The 23677-nt window shown below is 37.7% G+C and overlaps 1 protein-coding gene and 1 pseudogene across 3 annotated transcripts in view; both read right to left on the reverse strand.

Annotated features, from left to right (window-relative positions):
* Positions 1-23110, reverse strand: part of LRRC39 (leucine rich repeat containing 39) — a 31086-nt gene extending 7976 nt beyond the window's left edge. The window contains exons 1-7 of one of the 3 annotated variants that reach the window (XM_042997996.1): positions 22984-23110; positions 21708-21839; positions 14080-14162; positions 8277-8469; positions 2366-2471; positions 901-1057; positions 197-333 (exon numbers count right to left, since the gene is read on the reverse strand). In XM_042997996.1, coding sequence (XP_042853930.1) covers positions 197-333; positions 901-1057; positions 2366-2471; positions 8277-8389 — 513 coding nt within the window. In that variant the 5' untranslated portion in view covers positions 8390-8469; positions 14080-14162; positions 21708-21839; positions 22984-23110. Of the gene's footprint in view, positions 1-196; positions 334-900; positions 1058-2365; positions 2472-8276; positions 8470-11809; positions 11860-12166; positions 12437-14079; positions 14163-20137; positions 21130-21707; positions 21840-22983 lie in introns of those variants that run through there. The other 2 variants (XM_042997997.1, XM_007093637.2) reach the window with 2 other exon arrangements.
* Positions 14793-15092, reverse strand: LOC122240782 (annotated as a pseudogene).
* Positions 23111-23677: the final 567 nt, after the last annotated feature.

Here is a 23677-nt window from a genome sequence, read left to right on the forward strand (position 1 = left end):
GTACTGTGACAATATTTATGCTAAATAGATACTTCTCTAAAAATGTTATAATAACAGGAAATGATTACCACTAAATATTTTCTGAAATAAAATGTATAGCATTTCTTCATCAGTGTTATTTTTAATGATCACACAATTAAGAAGTAAACCAGTAGTAGACGGAGAATAAAATCATAGGCATTTATATCTTTCTGACCTCTTGTGGAAGATCACATATATCTCTGTTTACAGCAAGTTCTAGTTTCTCCAAGCTCACGCAATGACTTAGTTCCCTGGGGACAGTCTTGATTTTGTTGTAACTAAGAATCAGCTCCTGAAGTTTAGTGAGCAGTCCTACAAAAAATAATACACAATAGAGAGCAGATAGATATAAAACAATGTTTCCAGTTATGAAGTATTATAGCATAACTTACTTTTCAGTTTCCTATTGGCAAATTCACACTTCTTTTCCCAGTATGTGTCCTGCCTCTTCTAAAGATGAGGAGCAGGTTTATCAGTGCTATAAGCAAAAAATATATGTATTTTTTTTTTCATTTTGCTTTATCTACACTATATCCTGGTCAATTTTCCATTTGGGGATTGCTTTTTTCTCATCTAAGGAATCTTTCTAATTTTCTCTCTTGCCTTCAACCTATTCTCTTCTAGGAGGATTAGCTGAACAAGAAATATCATTTCCAGAATTTATACAATAATATTTCCAAAGAGACTTTTCTTGCATTGAATTCTCATCTTAAATCACCTCAGTAAATCCTAGATGCTTGGATCCCCTGGAACCTTCAATTTAGATGTTTATAATTTCCTCAAGGTTCAGGGCTATGTAAAGATGAGGTCTTTACTCCATGTATCAAAAAAAAAAAAAAATTCTCAGTAAAAAGCAGAAATTAAAGCAATCTTCCTTACCAATTCCTCGAGGTATCTCTGAAATTGTGTTTCGAGATAAATCTAATACAATGAGGTTCTGAAATCTTCCAATGAATTCAGGAATTTTCAACAAACCAGTTCTATGAAGTTGCCATTCCTGTAGCTGACTCAGTTTCAGTAGAGAAGAAGGGAGGGTCTAAACTCAAGTAAAATAAATGACAGAATTACTATATTACTTAAATTATTTTAGTATCATGTCACACTGGAGTATAATTGTAGAGAGATTGATTTGTAAAAGAACTTTTCCTTACAAATTTTCCTAAATGGTTATATTTCCAAGTGCTTTGTGTTACTTCTAAGTTTTAAGACCTTTACTTTGGGAGTGGGGGTGCTAAACCTTGGCGCTCCAATCAGAATAAACAAAAAGAATGTATTTTGGCCAATAGCGTACACACATAGAGCTATGCTCTAAAGATGTTGTTGTATTAGGCTTTTTGAAGAGTACATATATGCAGTTGAAATGAGAATATGATGGTTAGTTGAAATCACAGAGAAACCAAAAAATCATTTTAATCAATAATTCAAACTTCTCTTCCCCTTCTTTTTTTAAAAAATCTTTCATGTTTATTTATTTTTGAGAGAGAGAAAGAGAGAGTGAGCAGGGGAGGGGCAGAGAGAGAGGGAGACACAGAATCCCAAGCAGGCTCCAGGCCCCAAGCTGTCAGCTTGTTGTGGCTCAAATCCACAAACTGCGAGATCATGACCTGAGCCCAAGATGGACACCCAACTGACTGAGCCACCCAGGCGCCCCTCTTCCCCTTCTGTTTTGAAATATTTTATAAAAGGTTTTTACAGATTTTTTTTAATTTAAAGATTTTAAGAGTTTCAGCTCTTCTGAACTCTTTGCCTTTTCTCTTTCAACCTAAAGTAGCCAAAAGGGAAAATAAAGGACCTACCCCCTTAGCTAATCATACCTATATGTATGAACATAAACACTGGCCCAAGGGATAGAGGCCCTTACAAAAATTAGAGTGTGCCTAATGTAATTAAGCAAGTGTGTGTGTGTGTGTGTGTGTGTGTGTGTGTGTGTGTTTATGAGAGAATATGAACTGGGTGGTAGACCTCGAAAAAAATGAATATTCTATTCCATTTTGTGGAGTTTTAACTGAGCATTTATTTTGGAAAAGCTGTATGATTTTTGTTAGGCAAATGGTCATCTTTTTATGGAAAATGAGAAATTGCTTATTAGTAGGATTAGTAGGAGAAAAATTGCAAATGACCTAAATTTAAACAGAGTTTCAGCAAATTGAATTTTTACCAAAAAAAAAAAAGTGAAGTTATATTTCTTTTCGGTTGTTCATGTTGCCCCAATTCATTTGGTGTATTATTAAAATGAGAATTTCTGACTATTCCAGACTTAATCACACAGTCTCAGAATCATTTTCTCAACTCTCCCATAAAATGCAAAATATAGAAAATCAAATAGTACTTGTATGAAGCTAACCTTCCATTCCTCTTTTTCTATCTTCAAAATGACTCTTCCATCTTCTTTGATGACCTTTTCCCTTAGTTTGGTTAAGCTTACTCGTTCTTCCCAGATTCGCACTAGCCTAAGAGACAAGAAAACATTTTAGTTGACCCGTAATGACACAGGTAGCATTCACTTTTATGTAAAAAGTGACCCATCAAAAACAACCACTTGACTAGTAGTATCTGGAAATCGAAAAAGAATTTGTTTTGCAAGAATTATAAACATGATTAGTTTCATAAATGCCCTATATTTAAGTTTTTGAAAAGTGTCACAATGCTCCATAGATTTTTTTTTAAATAACAGCTTTATTGAGCTATAATTCACATACCATAAAATCAATCCTTTTAAAGTATGCAATTCAATGGTTTTGGATATATTCACAGAGTTGCTCACCAACACCGCTCTCTGATCCAAAACATTTTCATCACTCAAAAAACTCTATACCCAAGGCTAACTGGTGCAGCCACTCTGGAAAACAGTATGGAGGTTCCTCAAAAAATTAAAAAAAGAACTATCCCATGATCCAGCAATTGTACTACTAAGTATTTACTCAAATAATGCAAAAATACTAACTCAAAAGGTAGCATTATGTACTATAGCCAAATTTTGGAAACAGCCCAATTGTTCATCAACTGATGAATGGATAAAGAAGGAAATATTACTCAGCCATAAAAAAGAGTGAAATCTTGCCATTTGCAATGATATGGATGGAGGTAGAGAATATGCTAATATGCTAATGAGAAAGAAACACCACATGATTTCAGTCATGTGGAATTTAAGAAATAACTGAGCAAAGGCTCCTGGGTGGTTCAGTGGGTTAGGTGTGAGATTGAGCCCCATGTCAGTGGGATTCTCTTTCTCTACCTCCCTCTCTCTGCCCCTCCCTGCTCATGCTCTCTCCCTCTCAAAATAAATTTAAAAAAAAAAGAGAGGGAGAGAGAGAGACTGCTAAAACACTTTTAAAAAAAGAAATGAACAAAGGGGGGGGGGAAGAGGCAAACCAAGAAACAGAGTTTTTAATTATAGAAAACAAACATGGCTACCAGAGGGAAGGTGCATGGGGGGATGGGTTAATTAGGTGATGGGGATTAAGGAGTGCACTTGCTGAGATGAGCACCGGGTGTTGTATGAACTGTTGAATCACTATATTGTACACCTGAAACTAATATTACACTGCATATTAAGTGGAATTTAAAACAAACAAAAAACAACAAAAAACCTCCACACCCATTAGCAGTCACTCTCCATTCCTTCCTTCCTCAGCCCATGGCAATCACTAATCTACTTCCCATTTCTATGGGATTATACAATATTGTGGTCTTTCCACATAGCATAAGTTTATTCAAAGTTCACCTGTGCTGTAACATGTTTCAGTACTGTGTTCCTTTTTATCGAAGAATAACATTCCACTGTTCTGTTGATCAGTTCGTCAGTTAATGGACATTTGGGTTAATTCCACTTTTTGGCTATTATGAATAATGCTGCTATGAACATTTGTGAACAAGTTCTTGCGTAGATATACGTTTTCATTTATCTTGGGTACAGTTCTAGGAGTAGAATTGCTGCATCATAACTCTATTTTGAACTTTTCTTAGGAACTGCCAAACTAGGTCCAAATTGCTAGTACCATTTTACCTTCCCTCCAGCAGCACATGAGGCTTCATGCCTTGCCATTCTTGCCTACATTTGTTATTGTCCATGTTTTTAATTATAGCCATCCTAGTAAATGCAAAGTGGTATCTCATTGTTCTTTTGACTTGCATTTATTAAACATCTAATCCATAGATAGTTAATAACTTTTTAATGACTTGCAAATAATACAGTCCAACTTCAGAGTTAAGTCATATGTGATTACATTGCAATTTTATTCAGATTTTGTTTTTCAGATATAAAAATGCATAAAACCTTCATCATTCTGGAATACATCCCTATTGATTTTTGGTACATTGCAAATATACATAACAATAATAGTAAGCTATGAAAATTACTAGTAAAAGGTTGCAAATGGTTTATTTCTATACTAGAACATTTTTATTTTCTATTACATCACTTTTCTAAAAATTAGAACTATTCAAACAGTAAGCATGATGATTGCTAACTTCTTGATACTAAGAGATCTATGTATTTCAGAACAAGGTTTAATGACAAGTGTAACCAGGTGTCTTGTTCCCTAACCTTTTACTTAAAGAACTCATTGAGCAACCATTATATGCCAAATGCGACGCTGCACATTGTGCATGAAGAAAGCTCCGTCCTTGATAAGTTTACAGTGAGGCTATTATTCAACAAGTCTATTTCCATCTCTACAATGATTCCTAAGTTATTTCTGGATCTGAATTTCTATGATCTAAGTCCAGAATGTATCACTTAATTTGGCAACCGTGGACAACACATACCACCTCTGTGGGCTTTGCCTATTAAAATGGGGTTTCGATTAAATAATGTCTAAGTTCCCTTCCAGCTCTAGTATTCTATAATTCATCCACTGCTTAGTTCAAGCTTGATGTTCTTCCAATTTTCTACATAGAAATTTTCTACCTCCTATGAAACTCTTTTATCATAGTCTAAAGACTTTCCCAGATTTTGTCACACCAACTCTTTCCTAAATGCTTGATTTCCTCAAGATAGCTTGGCATCAAAAGACAATGAGGTCAATTTCTGTTTAAACTTGATGCTTTTGAACTAAATCTTTAGCCACCTTTAGCTGAGAGAAGCATTAGATTACATTCCTTTTTTAAAATTTTTTAAATGTTTTTATTTATTTTTGAGACAGAGAGAGACAGAGCATGAGTGGGAGAGGGGCAGAGAGAGAGGGAGACACAGAATCCGAAGCAGGCTCCAGGCTCCAAGCTGTCAGCAAGGAGCCCGATGCGGGGCTCGAACTCACAGACCATGAGATCATGACCTGAGCAGAAGACAGAAGCTCAACCGACTGAGCCACCCAGGCGCCCCAGCATTAGATTACATTCATAATCATTTTACCCCTTGCCTGTTTTGCACAGAGAGAACTTGAAGCTACTAAAATTAAATGGTTCTTAACTAAACACGTATGATAGGTGACATTCGGGAGTTTAGAAGCAAGTCACGATTCCCACCCACTGTTTTAAAAAAGGAAATGATTTGTTAAGAATACTCTAGAGTTGGGGCTCCTGATGGCTCAGTTGGTTGAGTATCTGACTCCTGATCCCGGTTCAGGTCATGATCTCACGGTTTGTGAGATCAATCCCTACATCGGGCTCTGTGCTGACAGCAAGGAACCTGCATGGGCTTCTCTCTCTCTCTCTCTCTCTCTCTCTCTCTCTCTCTCTCCCCCCCCCCTCCCCTGCTTATTTGCTCTTGTTCTCGCTCTCTCAAAAATCAATCAATCAATTAAAAAGAAAAAAAAAAAAGAGTACTCTTGGGACACCTGAGTGGCTCAGTCAGTTAAGTTACTGACTCTTGATTTCAGCTCAGGTCATGATCTCATGGTTCATGGGTCTGAGCCACATATTGGGCTCTGTGCTGACAGTGTGGAGCCTGCTTGGGATTCTCTCTTTCTCCGTCTCTTTCTGCTCTTTCCCTGCTGGTGCTCTCACTTTCTTGAAATAAATAAACTTAAAAAAAATTTAAAAAGAGTACTCTAGAGTCAAGTTTATCATAATTGTAGAATACAAATATAATGGGTTTCATAAGAGTAGCTTTATATATCAAGGGCCAATCTAGGGAGATGTAAGACCTGAGGTGAATATCATGCTTCCTGAGTCGGATTGCTTGAGTGTGAATACCAGTTCTGCATTTATTAGCATTGTGTTCTTTGAATTAGGCCTATCTCTCAGGTTTTCTGTCTCTTTAATGAACACTCATGTGTGGCAGAGATTGCTTGTCATTCCCCTGTATCTGTTACTCCTCTTCTTCCTCAATAGATGCTCTAAATTCAACTGGGCACAAGACTTCATTTAGCCATCCTTCCTTGTAGTTAGATATGTATCGTATCAATGGGATGTTAGCAGAAGTAGTAGTGTGTGCCACTTCCTGCTAGCTGGAATCAAACATGTTGGCTGAGGTTGGTGAATCTATTTGGGGCCATTGGGTGACATCGATTCCGTTAGGAATGGAAGCCATGCACAGTTGAGCAACAAGATAAAAGCCTGACCGTGGGCAACACAGACCATCTGACTCAGTGGAGTGCTATTCCAGCCATAGATCAAGTACCAGGAAAAGTTAACATGTCTTGTGTAGAAAATATTATTTTGGTTTTCCATCTCTCATAATGCAATATAATCCTCATCAAGACACTGTTTCAGTATGTTGAGAGGATTAAATGAGATAGTACAGATAAAACATTTAGCAGAGTACTTAGTAAACAGTAAGTGCACAACCAACGGCTGCTACCTCATCATTGTCAGCATCATTATTCTCTTTACTGGCTTTGGTTGGGAAGAGTGGCCCTTCCCCAGCCGGATTTTTGTTTTTACAGATAGCGGACACAAAATAGTTGCTTATCAAGAATGTACCTTTCCCCCTCTTCTTTGCTGGGAGAATAGCTGTTATTTTCAAGTATTTATACTTCCCCCAAGTAACCCAGGTATAAATCTTAATTTATATAAACCAATCACACAGTCTCATTCTCCTAGAAGGGAACTGCATTAGGGGAGTACAAATTACCCAGTTCTGGTCAATGAGAGGTGAAGGAGAGGTTTGCTAAAACACCTCAGAAAGGCTTCCTCATTCTTGAAGAAACAGAAATAGTTTCCACTCTTCTGATAACATAATGAGGTCTGGCTATGATGCCTGGAAGTACACCAGTCATTCTGTGACACTGAGGGAGGCTACCCTAAGAACTAAACTGAGACACTGAGATTAGCAGTAGGAGGTGATGAAAAGAAGCTGAATCTCTAAAGCTGTTAAAGCTTTGGAACTGCCTTGCCTCAGGACTTCCCTATTCCTTAAGCCATTTTTAGTTGAATTTTATGGTATTTGCTAACTGACACAAGAGCATTTTTTCCCACTGAAATATAATTGTCATATAACATTGTATTAGTATCAGGTGTACAACATAATGGCCCAATATCTGTATATGTTGCAAGACAAAAGACAATTTAATATTTAGAAAGAGATCTAATGAATGAGAATTGTAGGGATCCATGAGGAAAGTGGGTATTCTTGCAAGATTAGATAGAATACTTTGGAGACATCCAATCAGGAAAGTGGGTAGATATCAAGAAGGCAGAGGAAATGAGAGCCAAATTATTTAAGTACAGCCCAAATCAAGGAATCAGGTGATCCACAGGGAACCTGGCTGAAACTCACTGCTATTCAAATAGGTGAGAATCTATACTACGTAGCATTGCTAGATGCTGTTTTAGTACCTAGGGACTATTATACTGAACAAGCCATCAGTGAAAAATAGACTAAATGATACTAATCAAACTATGATGAATGTTGACCAGATTCCTATGAGGGCCCAAGATAACTATTTTTTTTTAATGTTCATTTATTTTGAGAGAGAGAAACAGAGAGAGGGAGAGTGCCAGCAGAGGAGGGGCAGAGAGAGGGAGGGAGAGAGAATCCCAAGCAGGGTCTGCACTGACAGTGCAGAGCCCGACACAGGACTGGATCTCATGAATCGGGAGATCATGACATGAGCCTAAATCAAGAGCCAGATGCTTAAACGACTGAGCCACCTGGTGCCCCAACTACATACAGACAGTTGGGTTTTTTGTGGCCACCATCACATAATCACACTTAATTGAGTCAGGGATAGCCCTGTAGTTATATTTTGAGTTTTCAGTAAATAAAAGTCTCTATCAAATTCAACAATAAGGCACTTAATAAGTGCTCTTTTCTAGAATGATGATGTTCTGACTTTTCACTAATTCAAAATAATAAACATGTTAAAGCATACTTCTGTTGAAATTCCTTCTCTCGCTTCAGGTCTTCATTGTGTTTCTTTATTCTTTCTTCCCAAACTTCCTTTACAGCATTGACAGCCCCAGTACAAACCACATTTTCTGACATGATTTCTCCACATTGTCACAGAGTCACCAACTTCATTAGGTTCTGAATAGCTGAATCACAGATGCCATCTCAAAAAGGACCTAATTGTACCAGAGGGGAAAAAAAGAATGTGTTTCAGAACATTCACAAAGTTCCAAAATGATCCCAGTAGCGTGTATTTATTGAACACTTTCCATGTTCCCAAAATTATTTATACACTTTACATATCATGTCTCAGTTAATAATCCTCATAAAAATCCTATGACATGGGTGCTTTCATTGTCTGTAAAATACAGATGAGAGAACTGAGCCTTGAAGATGGGCAATTTGTTCAAGGTCTCATATCTAACATGTGGCAGAGGTGGGAATTGAAGCCAAGTCAACTTCCCTTGTTACTATGTAATTTGCAATAATGAAAAACTGCAACTAGTTTACATGCCCAGTTATATGAAAATGGCTAAGTAGCGGATATATAAATTTAAGACCAGCATCTTGGGATATCTACTTAATCTAGATGCTATAGGCACAAGCTGGAATCCAGTTAAGTGGTATTATACTAGGATTACTGGCTCTTCTAAATAAATTGCAGAGGGATAGATGTAATATTGAGGATTGTGACCTGAATCTCAGAAAGGAAAGGAAAATAAAAATAGGGGATTGGTTATGTAGATTATGGTAGATTCATTTGATGGAATATTCTTTGCCTTACAAATAATTGTATTGATTTTTTCTTCAAATTGCATTAGCAATAGTGAAAGAACATGATCCACAATTCATCATTTCCTTCCAAATTCAGGAAGTCAAAGATGTCCACAATCACAACTATTCAACATTTACTGGAATGCTGTAAGGCAAAAGAAGCAAATAGAAACGTATAAAGTTTGGAAAGGAAGAAGTGAAATGTGCAACAGTGTAGGGGGACAGGTACTTTTATACACTAAAGGTGGCCATATTTGTTATTCTCTGTGGAGAGAAATTCGGTCATATCTATCAGTCTTACAAATGCACATTCACATTCATAAGAATTTGTACTGCAAATATTTTCAATTGTAAAATTACATATTATAAAGTTATTCACTTCAGTGTTTTTTCATAAAAGCAAAAGATTGGAAGCAATATAACCTTTAATCAATAAATTACGGTACATCCATATCATGGGAAATATATAGCTCCATAAAGGAAGTAGAACATTTTATATACTGATGGAAGCCATGATCTCCAAAATGTATGACTATGCCATGATTTAATTTTTCCATCCCAATGAATATGGATATTTGGGTACCAGAGTTTTGCTATTATGAGCAGTATTTTCCCCAAATTCTTGTCCTTATCTTCATGGTGCTCAAGTGGGTATTGCTGCTATTGGGTATATACCTAGGACTTTAACTGCTGGATCATAGTGAATGTGAATGTTCAAATTTATAAGATAGAGCGAAATTGTTTTCCAAAGTGACTGTGCCCATTTATACTCTTACTACAACTGTACAAGGTTTCCATTGATGTACATCCTCACCAACACACTGCTGTATAAAATCTCATTATGGTCACAATTTATACTTCCCTGACTACTAAATGCCATAGTTTAATATATAAAGATTGTCCAATTAAATAAAATACAAAATCCTGTGTATTGTTTATAAGAGGCACACCTAACATAAAAATAGGAAAAAATGGAAGGTATAACATAGAAAAAGATCCACGCCTAGATTTATACCCAAGAGAAATGAAAACGTATGCTCACAAACTTGCACATGAATATTGAGGTTGCATTATTCACAATAGCCAAAAAGTGGAAACAAATGGCTGTCAACTGACAATGGATAAACAAAATGTGGTATATGCATACAATGGAATATTACTCCCCCGAAAAAGGAATAAGTACCAATACAGGCTACATTGTAGATGAACTTTGAATGAAAGTATACTAAGTGAAAGAAACCAGACACAGAAGACCATGTATATGGGATCCATAGAGAGAAAAAAAAAAGTAGATTAGTTATATCCAGGGGCTTTTCGGAGGTGGAAATGGGGAGTGACTTCTAAGGGTACAAAGTTTCTTCTCTGAGTGATGGAAATCAACTTATGAAATAAATCAACCCATGACAAAGCAAGGAAGACATGTTTACATCTAAAGAACAGAATGTAATAAGTATAATACATCTTGAAAATATAAAAATAAGAATAAATGCTTTAACAGAATGTGAAAGAAGGAAATGGAGGTGTAGAGGAAAGAACACCAAAAGCCACATCTTCAAAGTGGGGAGTCATAGATACTGTCTCTATTTTATGGAATGAGAACTAGAGACTTAAGTATTTGTTTAAAGCTCTAAAGGTAATCAAGAGAGAAACTAAAACTAAGAATATAACTCTAGAAGGGTGTAAGTGAATTTGAGCATCATCTTTCATAATGAAGTTCTGTAGATTGTGCCTAAAGTTGATCAATAATAACCCCTCTTGAACAAAAAAACAGGAACAAAGGTGGCAACTATTGAAAACAAAATCCTGTCACTTCTAGAGTGACAGAAAAGGGGCAGAGAATGCTGCTTTTCATTATTAATCTCCTCTAAATTACTAATTTCTTTAAAACTATGCAGTGCAAAAAAAAGAAAACTATGCAATGTGTGAGAGAGAGACAGGGGTGGGAGAAAAACTCCATTACAGAGGAAAAAATGTTTACAATTTTAGGATGGATATATAATTTCCAATATTCAGCAAATTATTAGGAGAGGGTCCCTATTTTTAAGCAATGCCTGCACAATTAGCATAGGAACAGGTTGCAAGAGCTTTTTGCCAGCAAGAAACCTTGGCATACAGGTGCTGCTAATCCAAACCCCTAGGTACATCACAGTGAACCTACAATTTATTGTCTCAGATTTGAACAAGGTTGAAGTGTTTACCAAATAAGAAAACCTTTTTTAAAACTATCAAGTATCTACATGTGAATGTGTATTTTTTAAACATATATAACCATTCATATGCTAATTAGGTTTCTCAGTTTGCCATTAAACTTGATCCAGCCATCAGTTTTCCTTTCCCAGCAACCAGTTCCCCTTCCAGGAAAACAAGTCAGTAATAACATATGTATTTCTGCTGCTAGCATAGGATTGTGTTCCCTCCAATGACTACCATAACACAAAAGCTCATAGTATGGCAAGGGCATAACTGGGAGAGTCTGCTTTCTAAAGGCAAAAGAAAGCAAAACAAAAAACAAAACAACAAACAAAAACAAAACTAAACTAAAAAAAAATGCTTAACTTTTACAGAAATCCATCTTCCAGAGGAAGACAATTACATGAATGACTATGAGACCCCAAAAGAGACTTGTAAATTCAATTCTAAGTTCAGTTGTGCATTCCAGCAGATTCAGACCCAGTAAAGGCACCATCAGCAGTCTATTTCCATGTGAAGAATAGGAAAGAAGTGTTTTGGAAAAATACTTACCACTGTCAGAGGACGCAGAAGCTGACATGCCCAAAGTTAGTGATTACCAGCTGAAAGAGGATTTCAGGGAGAATTGTTTTCCATGTGGCTCCAGATGATTAAAATCCTCAGTCAGACTTGTAACCAAGTGAAATGTAATGTCAGCCTAGTTCTAATTTTAGATCTTGGACAAAGCTGAGAATAGCAAGAATCACATGGAGCTTCTGTGCAAAGGATCAAGTGATAACGTATGTGCATGCATTCTGTACACTGCAAAATGCTGTATATGGGGTGTTATAAAACTATCAGGCAGAACTATTTGTAAGCTGCAGATATAAAGAACTCCTATTGAAAGTCCTTCCATTTTTCATGACTTACACATTTTGAATATTTAATAGAATTTATCTGTTCCCAGCAGAGAAACTTGAAAACTTGAGAATGTACGGCACAACAAAAACCCTACATGGTAAACGATAGATCTGTAAATATTTAAACTAAAGGTAAATGCTTCAGAAAAGAAGAAAAGTAAAGATATAGAATAGTATGGGTAAAAGAGGAGCCCCAAGCTCCTGCTGCATCCAGGCTCAAATTTAATTCTCTCTCAACCTTTATCTCTTCAGCCTTCATAGGTAGGAGTTAATTCTGGGTTCTTTGAAAATAATTATGGGGGTGCCTGGGTGGTCCAGTCGGTTGAGCATCTGACTTTGGCTCAGGTCTTGAGCTCACGGTTTGTGAGGTCAAGCCCCACATTGGGTTCTCTGCTGACAGCACAAAGGCCACTTTGGATCTTCTGTCTCCCCTTCTCTCTGCCCCTCCCCGATTAGCATGCATGTGCGTTCTCTCTCTCAAAACCAAATAAACATTAAAAAAATATTTTTTGAGTTGGTAATATAAGCACATGGACCAAAATTCAAAAGATAATGAATCCTCACCTAAGCCCACCTCTAGTGATTTAGTTCTCTTCTCTGAAGGCAGTCACTATGGCCACTTATTTCTGAGCCCTCCAAAGGTGGCCTGTGAAGTTACAAACATAAATATGCCTACATTCATGAAAAGCACACACACACATGCCATCACACACATACACACAAAATGCTAGCATACTATGTATATTTCTCTATACTGTGTTTTCTTCATTCAGAATATCTTGGAAATTGTTTCATATTAGTATAGAGTTATACCATCCTTTTAAATGACTACATAGCATTCTGGTGTGTAGGTGGACCATCATTTGTTTAGTTATTTGGACACTGGAAATTTTAGTGCTTTTATTAATTTTTAAAAATATTTTTAATGTTTATTTTTTGAAAGAGAGAAAGAAAGAGAGAATGGAGGAGGGGCAGAGAGAGATCACGACCCGAGCTGGCCAGACACTTAACTGACTGAGCCACCCAGGTGCCCCAATTTTAGTGCTAAAAGCACTTAAAAAATGCCTGATTATTCCATAGAAATTCTCTAATGCTTCTGTAACAAATAAACTCAGAGTTATGGGGCCACTTAAGACCACAGAAAGAGCAAAGATCACAGAACCTGAACTCTAATCTCCTGTCCAGAGTGTCTGTACCATCACATACAATGGCTTCCCTGAATATGTTCATGCAGCAACATTAAGGTGCTGGGAGGAGTTTTGCTTCTGTTAAGAAAAGTACTAAATTGTCTCTTTGGAAACAATTTAGATTTATCTCTCCCTTTAGCACTGTCTACCATTACATTTTAATTTGACAGTATTTCTATGAAATCCACAAATTCCAAGGTTCTCTCTTTCCCTTTTCTAGCTTATTTCCTATGCTCTCATCTAAAGAGGCAATACAAATATAAAGTGAGACCAACTTAGACATTGTTGAAGTGACTTAATCTAGAGAAATGTCAGGGAAAGTGGAAAAAAAAAGTGAATGGATTCACAAGCTATTTATGAAGCATTTTACACAGAATTTCAGTGATTTGGGGACATAGTGGGTGAGAGAAAAGGAAGAGACAAGGCACTGTATAGTGCTCTCTCATAGTCTGATCATCCTTCACGTTAGTGAGCTCCACTTTGCCAAAGTAGAATTAGGGGGAAAAGTCCCAACCTCCCTTGCTACAGAACTGAGGAATGTGACTAAGGTTCTACTAATCATGTACTTTGATTTAGAAGCAAAGAATGTGGGGAAACTGGCTGGGTGGCTACAGTTCATTTTTGCTGGTCTGACTACAGCAGAGGCAATATATACTAGGGTTAGTTTTAACAGCAGGAGTTTCCTGGCCACAATGGATGCAGCTGGTTCTGGGGGCAACCACAGCAGCTCCCTTACCAGGCCAGTTCCGTTGTATAGTTCCAGGACTTGTTTGATGAATACCCCTTCTTACACAAACATTCCAGGGAGATTTCCATCATCTGTATGTAAGAAATGGGTAAGAAACAGATATTGCTATTTTAACTATTTCTTGGTATATTTCCAAAAATATGCTTATGCTATTTTTTCATGTACTGATTAGGGAATCATCTATTGACTTCATACCATAGAAGATGAGAATTCTGTGGTCTTAAACCGCCTACTCAGTAACATACATTTCCCCTCCTCCAGTCCTCCCAATATAACATAATTTTTGTTAAATTGGTAGTGTTTATTACTATGTAAGTGTTATTCATAGCTGATCCAAATAACAGAAGTAATTACATTCATTTCTTTTTGTACTTTGTGGGTTTTTCTGGAGTTGTGTCCCTTTCTATTTGATTTTCTGTGTACCTATCACTGTATTTTTATATGCTTTTCTTTTCCTCCAACCAGATTTATTGAACATAACAAAATTCTGTACACAAAGTGACCTAGATCTTTCTTACTAATATTTTGACAAGTCAATCTGTTGAGGGTCCAAAAGTGGCTTACTGTAAAATTAATAGAAAAGTGCCCAATGCACACTAAATAAATGGCCTAACGACTGGAAATTTAATAGTTCTATAAGATAATTAACATAGGTAGGATTGAACCCCGATGACAGGCTGATATAGAACTGATAGGGGACGTCAAGAGGCCATTTTGTGCACTGCCACTGTGATGCCATCATTTTCCGGGATCAGAATGTTCCCAGTATCTGATTCTAGACACACCACAAGAATATCAGTGGGGACTGAGGTTAGCTTAGCTGCTTGCTGGGCTAGAACAATGATCAAACAGTTATCAGCCCAGCATGTTCATTGGACTGGGCCCCACGGCAGCCCCAATCAAGCCCTCGTGAATCTGTGCCATAGGACCCCAACAATGAATGGATTCCTCATTGTGTCTTCCAAGGGCTGCTCTGAGGTCATCTCTATCGTGTCTGCCATGAGCCCTGGCCCACATCTTTATATACTTGAATATCCTTGCAAAAGTCACATACTCCCTTGGCACCTCAGTTTCTTATTGGCAAAATGTAGATAAAAATAAGAGTTCTTCATGGGTTTTTGTGAGGATTAAATGAGTTAATATACAAAAGAACTTGCACAGTGCCTGAACACAGTAAGTATTCAAAAAAGGTTAGTCTTATTACTACCCTCCAACAGTAAAGCCAAGAAAGGAGAAGATGGGAATGGATATGATTGCCATATGATCATAGGAAGAAGGTTAACTGTGAAAGGATTTTCTTCAGAGACTGAGACAAAAATCAAAGAAAAGACAATTTTACAGAGGAGAGGTAAATCTTAACTGTGTGAAGCATGAAGCCATTTAAGTATCTCATTGTATAATGTTGCACAAATTGCTTTATCTTCTCCTTCTATTGTTGTGGGTTTTCCAGCTGCTTGGTGCCCAGGTTTGCATTCTGAGGTCCCACAGGGATATATTTCATCAGAATCCATGGCCCTGGGGCCCCTGGGTAGCTTAGTCAGTTAAGTGTCCAACTTCAGCTCAGGTCATGATCTTACAGTTCATGGGTTTGAGCCCCATATCAAGCTCTGTGCTGACAGCTCAGAGCCTGGAGCCTGCTTCAGATTCTGTGTCTCCCTCTCTCTCTGCTCCTCCCCTGCTCATGCTCTTTCTCTCTCTCAAAAATAAATAAACATTAAAAAAAAAAAAAAAAAAGAATCCATGGCCTTGACTGACTACAACTGCAATGCTTGTATTTAGAAAAAGGAAACAAATCTAGAAAAACACCAAGTGGAATGGTCAGGTAAGAGAGGGTATAAAACCACATCACAGGGGTGCTTGGGTGGCTCAGTGTGTTAAGCATCTGACTCTTGGTTGGCTCAGGTCATGATCTCGCTGTTTGTGAGTTTGAGCCCTGAGTTGGGCTCTGTGCTGACAGTGTGGAGCCTACTTGGGATTCTCTCTCTCTCTTCCTCTTTCTCTGCCCCTCTCCAACTCATGCTTTTCTCTTTTGCTCTCTAAATAAATAAACTAAAAAAAAAAAATGCACATTACAAATAAAGTGTCATTCCAAAGAACTCAAAGCAGGATCTTGAAGAGATATCTGCACACATGTTCAATGCTTCATTATTTACAATACCCAAGAGATAGAAGCAACCAAAATACCCACTGACAGATACATAAAGGAAATGTGGTGTATACACACAATGGAATGTTACACAGCTTTCCAAAAGAAGCAAAATTATGTCACATACTACAACATGGAATGAACTTGAGAACATTATGCTATGTGAAATAAACCAGTCACAAAAGGACAGTCAATACTGTATGATTCTACTCATGTGAAGAGGCTAAAGTAGTCAAAATCATACAAACCCAAAGTAGAAAGGTGGTTCATAATATGAGGAAACATGCATGATACCCTGTTACAAGAAAGAAAAAGATATAGCCTTTTTATTCTCTTCAGGCCTTCACCTGACTGGATAATGCCCACCCACACTGGGGAAGGCAATCTACTTTACTCAGACTATAGATTCAAAGGTTAATTTCATCCTCTCACAGACACACCCAGAATGTTTGGCAAATGTCTAGGCACCCAGTCAAGTTCACACATAAAATCAGCCATCACAGTAGGTATACCTATTTAATGCACAAATAAATCAAAGCTTAAAGAGAGGGAGAGACTTTGTCAAAGACATACTGCTGGAAAAGCTGAGCTAAATTCCAACTCAGAAGGATTTGGCTCCTAGACTTGGACCATTGGGTCATTCTACTTCCTTTTAAAAACAAGTTTATGGAAGTCACACAAAATTACATTTGTAGTGGACACCAACAATATCAAAGCAATTTTATTATTGCTTAACACATCTTTAGAGGGGCAGTGAATAGAGACAGGGAGGAACAGGGGGGACTGAGATTCAGGCTACATAATTCCATTTCTTTTTCACTCTATTCCATCATGACCTGTGCTAATACATAGGCTTACATTTAGAGAAAGATTATAATGGTTTTAAACATAGAACACTAAGATAAAGTAGTTATTACTCTGTTTTTAAAGGCATGTTTTTTTTTTAATTTGATGATTTATTTATCTTATGTCATCTCTATGCCCAATGTGGGGCTCAAACTCACAACCCTGAGATCAAGAGTTGAACACTCTTCTGATTGAGCCAGCCGGGTGCCCCTAAAAGCATGATTATATCAGACCTAGAGCATTTTCTTTTACAAAGTGAAATAGAACAGTCGAACTACTGATCATTTAGTCAAGCTTCTTCCCATAAATTCTAACACTACAGTACTATAAGGAATCATATCAAGCATAGAAGCATCTGCTTTGTGTGACCCATTTATTCAAATAAGAAAATAACGGAACATAGGGAGAAACAATGGAAAATAAGAGTATACTACTTTGGGATTTTAATCCGTAAAGCCCTTTTATGACTCCTTAGAGTCTTTTTAAAATTTTTTAAATTTTATTTTTTTAAATGCTTATTTTTGAGAGGGAGAGAGAGCTCACATGCACAAGCAGGAGAGGGGCAGAGACAGGGAGAGACAGAGAATCCCAAACAGACTCCATGCTGTCAGCACAGATGCCCCATGTGGGGTTTGAACTCATGAACTGTGAGGTCATCACCTGAGCTGAAACCAATAGTCAGACACTTAACCAACTGAGCCACCCAGGCGCCCCTCCCTAGAGTCTTTTAATAAAACAAAATGTTAGTTGTCAGAATGGAAGGCTTTGAAGCAGAAACACCATGTAACTAGAGTTCCAAGAAACATAAATATGAGCCTTGCCCTCATCAGATAAAAAATTTTCAGTGTTAGGAATTCTCTTTCAGAGATAGAATTTGAAGCCTCTGTAATTGTACTTTGTTTATATCTTTTCCTTTTTTTTTTTTTAATGTTTACTTATTCATTTTGAGAGACAGAAAAACAGAGAGAGTGCACATGAGCAGGGAAGGAGCAGAGAGAGAGAGAGGGAGGGAGAGAATCCCAGGACAGAGCCTGACACAGGCCTCAATCCCACAAACCGTGAGATCATGACCTGAACTAAAATCAAGAGTTGGTTGCTTAACCTATTCAGCCACCCAGGTGCCCCTTAAACAAGAATATTTTAAAACTGATTTGTTGAGCTGTAGGGTTTTCTGGAACATTGATATTCTTTTATGTGAAAATGTTCCATTAAGGTCGTGTGTGTGTGTGTGTGTGTGTGTGTGTGTGTGTGTATACAAAGGGATGGAAAGTAGACAACATGATTGCCAAACATTGCCAATGTGGAGTCACTATTTTCCACCTTTTGATACTTCTATTAGGAAATTACAGCTGCATACTAACTTGCACCACTTGGTCCAACAAAATAGGGACATTTCCTCCAAGATGATAGGAAACACTATTAGATACCAAATACCTTTCCCCTGGAGCTCAAGTTCTCAGATTCTAGCCGGTCTCACATGACCTCTGCCGCATGACCCCACAGAGTTTCAGTCTCTAATAACTGACATATTTAAGTTACTAAAATGGCTGAGAAAAAAGTTTAGCTTTAAATGCGAATTATTTCTTTTTTCTATCATTAAATATATGTTTTATAACCAAAAATTAATGTATTTAACTAAGAATAAAAATGTACTTCTGACCTTAGGATTTTGTGCCGGCTGTCATTTTACACACACACACACACACACACACACACACACACACACACACAGCATTTCACTAACCTAATCAACAGTGGAGACACAAGAAATTAGTGTATTCAGACACTCATTTATTCTGTAGCCTATGGGGAATGGGCCAGAAACTAGAAGGTCATTTGAATTTGAGTTTAAAATCTTCATTTGAGAAAAGCATGCTGTGAGTCTAATATGTAATTTAGCAAACAAAATACACATGAACAAAACATCATTTCTCTTATGAATAAGTTGGTGCTATAGTTTTCTTGTGTAAAGAATGTTCTCACAGGAAATATAAAACCTAAGCAGTAATCAGAATATTTTTCAACTTTCTGGGGCAATTTAAACCTCAGAACCACAGAATAGAAGCCACTGCAGTCTTGTTTCAAAAGAAAAAAACAAAAACAAAAGAACAATACCCCTCCTATATCCACCAAATAAGAACCCCAAAACTGTACTTTCAGTCAAATGAGGTATTTTGGGCCACATAACAAAAAGATACGTTCTTTCTGCTTTTATTTTTATGCACTGCTTTTCAGTTCTACAGAAATAAAAGCTATGCCAAACTTTTAACTCTTTAACTGCATAATTCTATATGAATTACATAATATTTTGTTTCTAGGATAGAGACCCAACTTTTGAGGACATATTGTATACATTTCAAAAGACAACTACAAAAATTGTTTTTTCACATTTCCACAAATACTATGCAATTACTAAGCCTGTAACATCTAGTAAAGAGAGAAGCTGTGAGAAATGACAATGCATTTAGAAAAAATTACAACCCCCCCAACATCTTTTGTAAATACCATTTTATTACAATTAGAGTGCATTACATTTATGTATCAATATTTTTCATTTTCACAACCTTATTAGGGAAACTAGTGCAGTAAATGACAATGGTGGTTTTAAAAACAAACCAATGGGAGCCCTTCTAAGCTTGTGACAGAAACATAATGGGACCAAAGCCAGGTTCTTGTGCAATTTGTAAAGCCCTTGGTTTGCAGTTATTAGTGTGGCGACTTAGCTCATCGAGGACTCTGTGTCGCATTTGAATAACTAATGTTTCAAATTATTAGTCATTCTGATTTATATTCATCCCTGCAGTTTCCATTAATTTAATTACCCCTGCCATCAACGTAGTTGCTTTTGTTACTGCAGTTTGAACTCTGGCTTCCTTTTCCCAGGAAATTAATTTGTTAGGTTTTTCCAGATGATTGCACTCTTGCAACTTCTACACAGATTTTATAACCTTGATTTTTTTACTTTTCTTTTTGCCACATTTTTAGAACTATTTAACACATGTTTAGAACATATTAAGAAGCTTCCTGCAGCAAACTTCAAATGACATAGCTTACCCCAAGTTTAGCACAGTCTGACGGTTCCTCTGGAAATACAGACGGGTGGAGGCTTTGGGGCTTGCTGGAGGGACTCGGCCTCCCCCTCCTCAGCCTGGGATTAGCTTGAACCCTTTTTTGACCATCCCGACTTTGCCTCTTATCTAACCTAAATTCTTAATCTCCCACCTGTTCTCATTTCTGTCCTTTCTCTTGTCAAGGCCCAGAGCAGCTGTTCTTAATGCTTTGTGTTGTAACATTCCACATGATACTCAGTAAAAGCCTGAGTATCTCTTACTCTTGCTCGTGATTGGGTTTTGTGGCTCTCCTCTGGACCATCTCCAAATTCTCCTGCTCAGTTCTAGCAAGCTGGCCTAGAGTTCTCTCACAAGGGTCTGACTAGCACAAGAATTAGCTCGTGGTTAAAACCCTTCGGCTCAGGACTGCAACTGCCTCATAATGAAGTCATTTCCCTTTCATTCTGAGCTTGCAGTCATCAAGGATTAATGCTACCTTCAGTGTTTGCCTAAATGGTAATGCTTTCTGGAACGGAAAAGAGCTGTGGTAATTTTGTGGGGATAACAATGATAACATGAGTCACCTGAGGGTTTAGCGTAAATAATTCAGAGTTGACCTGGTCTCTCTGACACACGTGATGACCTTGAGACACGAAAGAGTGAAAATGAGTGCCTAGAGCTCAGGAGAGTGATGGGGGTAGAGAGAACTATTTAGGAGACATCTGGGAGACAGGTGTGGCCAAACCTTTTGCCGAGCACACTGTGATTACAGGTGAGCAGCTGGGAAGGAAGCCAGATCACAAGGAGTTCAAGACCATCCATTCTAAAAGTTAGGCAAAGGCAAGAAGGAACAAGACAGGAGTGTGTTCGTGCAGAGGCAGGTACAGGTAAAGCTAACAATGTGAGAACGGAGTGTTTTGAGCCTTCTCTTAGGTAGAGGGAAATTGGCTTTAGAGAAATAGAGAATTTCTTGGGGGAGGGGATTAGTTTAAAAATAAGAACAGTTCAGGGCACCTGGGTGGCTCAGTAGGTTGGGCGTCTGACTCTTGATTTCAGCTCAGGTCATGATCTCACAGTTGTGGGTTCGAGCCCCACGTCAGGCTCTGAGCTGACTCTGAAGCCTGCTTGGGATTCTCTCTCTCTCCCTCTCTCTCTGCTCCTCACAAGTGTGCACCTTCTCTCTCTGTCCCAAAATAATAAACTTTAAAAAAAAAAAGTAAGAACAGTTCTCTCCCTATATTTATTAGGGCAGCACGATTCAATAGCATTTTCTATGGTAATGGAAATATTCGATGTCTGTAATGTCCAATATGGTGCACACTAGCCACATATGGCTCTTCACATTTAAATTTCAATTAATTCAAATGAAAAAAAGTTAAAATTCAGCTTCCCAGTTATACTAGCCACATTTGAATTGCTCAATAGCCACAATAATTAATTGAAATTTAAGTGTGAAGAGCCACATGTCTCTAGTAACTATTGCATTGAAAAGCTCAGAGTTAGGGTTATTACTACCTAAAGTAAAAGATTAATCTGAAAATACCAGTGTCTTCAAACAATACAAGTTATTTCACCTGTATCACATGCAAACCAATCAGTACTGGGGTGTGGTGGTGGGGAGGCTTTATCACCACCTAGTCATTTGGAGATGCTTGTTTCTTCCATCTTGTGTGGCTGCCACCTTCAACATAAAGTCCTCAAGGTTGCTGTGGAGAGGAAAGAGAGGGAGTACAGAGGATCTCTTGGGAGGTTCTATGGGCCACATTTAGAAATGGTTACATCACTTTACCTTCTCCAATGGCTAGAAATAAATCACATGGCCCTACGTAACTGCAGGCTAGGCTGGAAAATATTTAACCATGTGCCCAAAAAGAAAAGGAAACAGGTTTACAGACATACGACATTACCCTGATACATTTATCAACAAGAAAAAAAATTAAATTTGCTGAGAGTTCTGGGATCAGTCTCCAATAACTTCTCCATGAGGAACTGGAAATGAATCTTAACCAGCGTGCTGGAGACGTGCATCTGGTACAATTCTAGATGTAAGGAAGAGACTAAAAGATCAAAATGGGCCCATGGGATTAAACATAAAACAAGGATCAGGAGGAAGAAATGGAATTAAAATAGAGAGTAGGAAGTGTGGGTTTTGCTGAGAGAGAATCACATCTTCCTCCAAAAGGAAAACAAAGGGAAAGTGTGAGAATATAGAGATTTTGAGGTGAAAAGGGGAGAAATGACAGAACCTTGGGTTGAATCACTTTGTGTTCTCTGAAGACAGAAGGAGGAGCTGTCTGCTGGGTACAACAGGGCTGGGGAGCCATTTGTGTAGGTGCTTAAATGAAGGGAAGAGACTTGGCACAGGTACTGTGAAGAATGGCTGAGGCCTTTGCTGAAGAATCTGGAAGGAATCAGTTTAACCTGAAGACCATGATCTCTCATAGGATGTCAGGTAAATTGGAATGCATATCTTCTTTTTCTCTTGATAGATATCCCTATGGTAAGCCATAGCATCCTGTTAATCTTGTTTTTTTCATAGCAATGGACTTGGAAAATATAACTTAAACTTTTTCCTTCTGCCATAATTAATATACCAGTATAAGCGTAAAACATCAAAGCTAGTGAATAAATTAGCATGCAAAATTTTCAAGAAAGATGAATAGAAAATACTGAAGCTAGTGATTCATATTTTGACATCGGATGAATTGTCAACACTGCATCATTTGATATTTGAGAATCACATTACTTCTTGTTACTAAAACTAGGAAGAAAATACAAATATTCTTTCTCGGAGATATTGAAAAATCTTGGAATCACAACCAATAGTTTAATATTATCTTCTGTATTTACCTCTTACTCCCTATTCTACCTCTTCAACTTCCTCTGTACCCATGGTCTTAAAGAGATCTCTTAGAAAACATTCATTATTGGGGTGCCTGGGTGGCATCAGACTTCAGCTCAGGTCATTATCTCACAGCTTGTGAGTTCCAGCCCCACGTTGGGCTCTGTGCTGACAGCTCAGAGCCTGGAGCCTGCTTCAGATTCTGTGTCTCCTTCTCTCTCTGTTTCTTCCCCACTTGTCTCTGTCTCTCAAAAATAAACAGAAGAAAAAAGAAAACATTCATTATTTAATATGAGGTGGGGTGGGAGGGCAATATCTCACTTTATTTGGTTGACTTTTATTTTTTAATCTGCCCAGATGTTCTTCCAGATCTCCTTTCTTATTAGTCCATGTGCATTGGGGCTGACTGATTTCCAGGCTCCAAAGGTGACCGTTAAGATCCAAGCCTGGCCAATCAGGCCATTATACTCCCCTGCCCACATTAATGGGCATGAACCAAGCCAGACCAATCTAAATTTCCCTTGAGATTTTAACTGGAAACAATGTGAGTTCTGAGGAATGTAAGTCTGGGTACTTGTAGGCATCTTTGTCAACACACTGGGACAGCTTGACCTGAGAATGAGGTCAACATGAGGCAAAAAAGATCCAATAGTTACAGAGTGACGAGACAGAGATACAGAGACAGAGGCAGACAGGGACAGC

The sequence above is a fragment of the Panthera tigris genome, chromosome C1 (genome assembly GCF_018350195.1).
Source record: "Panthera tigris isolate Pti1 chromosome C1, P.tigris_Pti1_mat1.1, whole genome shotgun sequence".
In the NCBI taxonomy this organism is placed as follows: domain Eukaryota; kingdom Metazoa; phylum Chordata; class Mammalia; order Carnivora; family Felidae; genus Panthera; species Panthera tigris.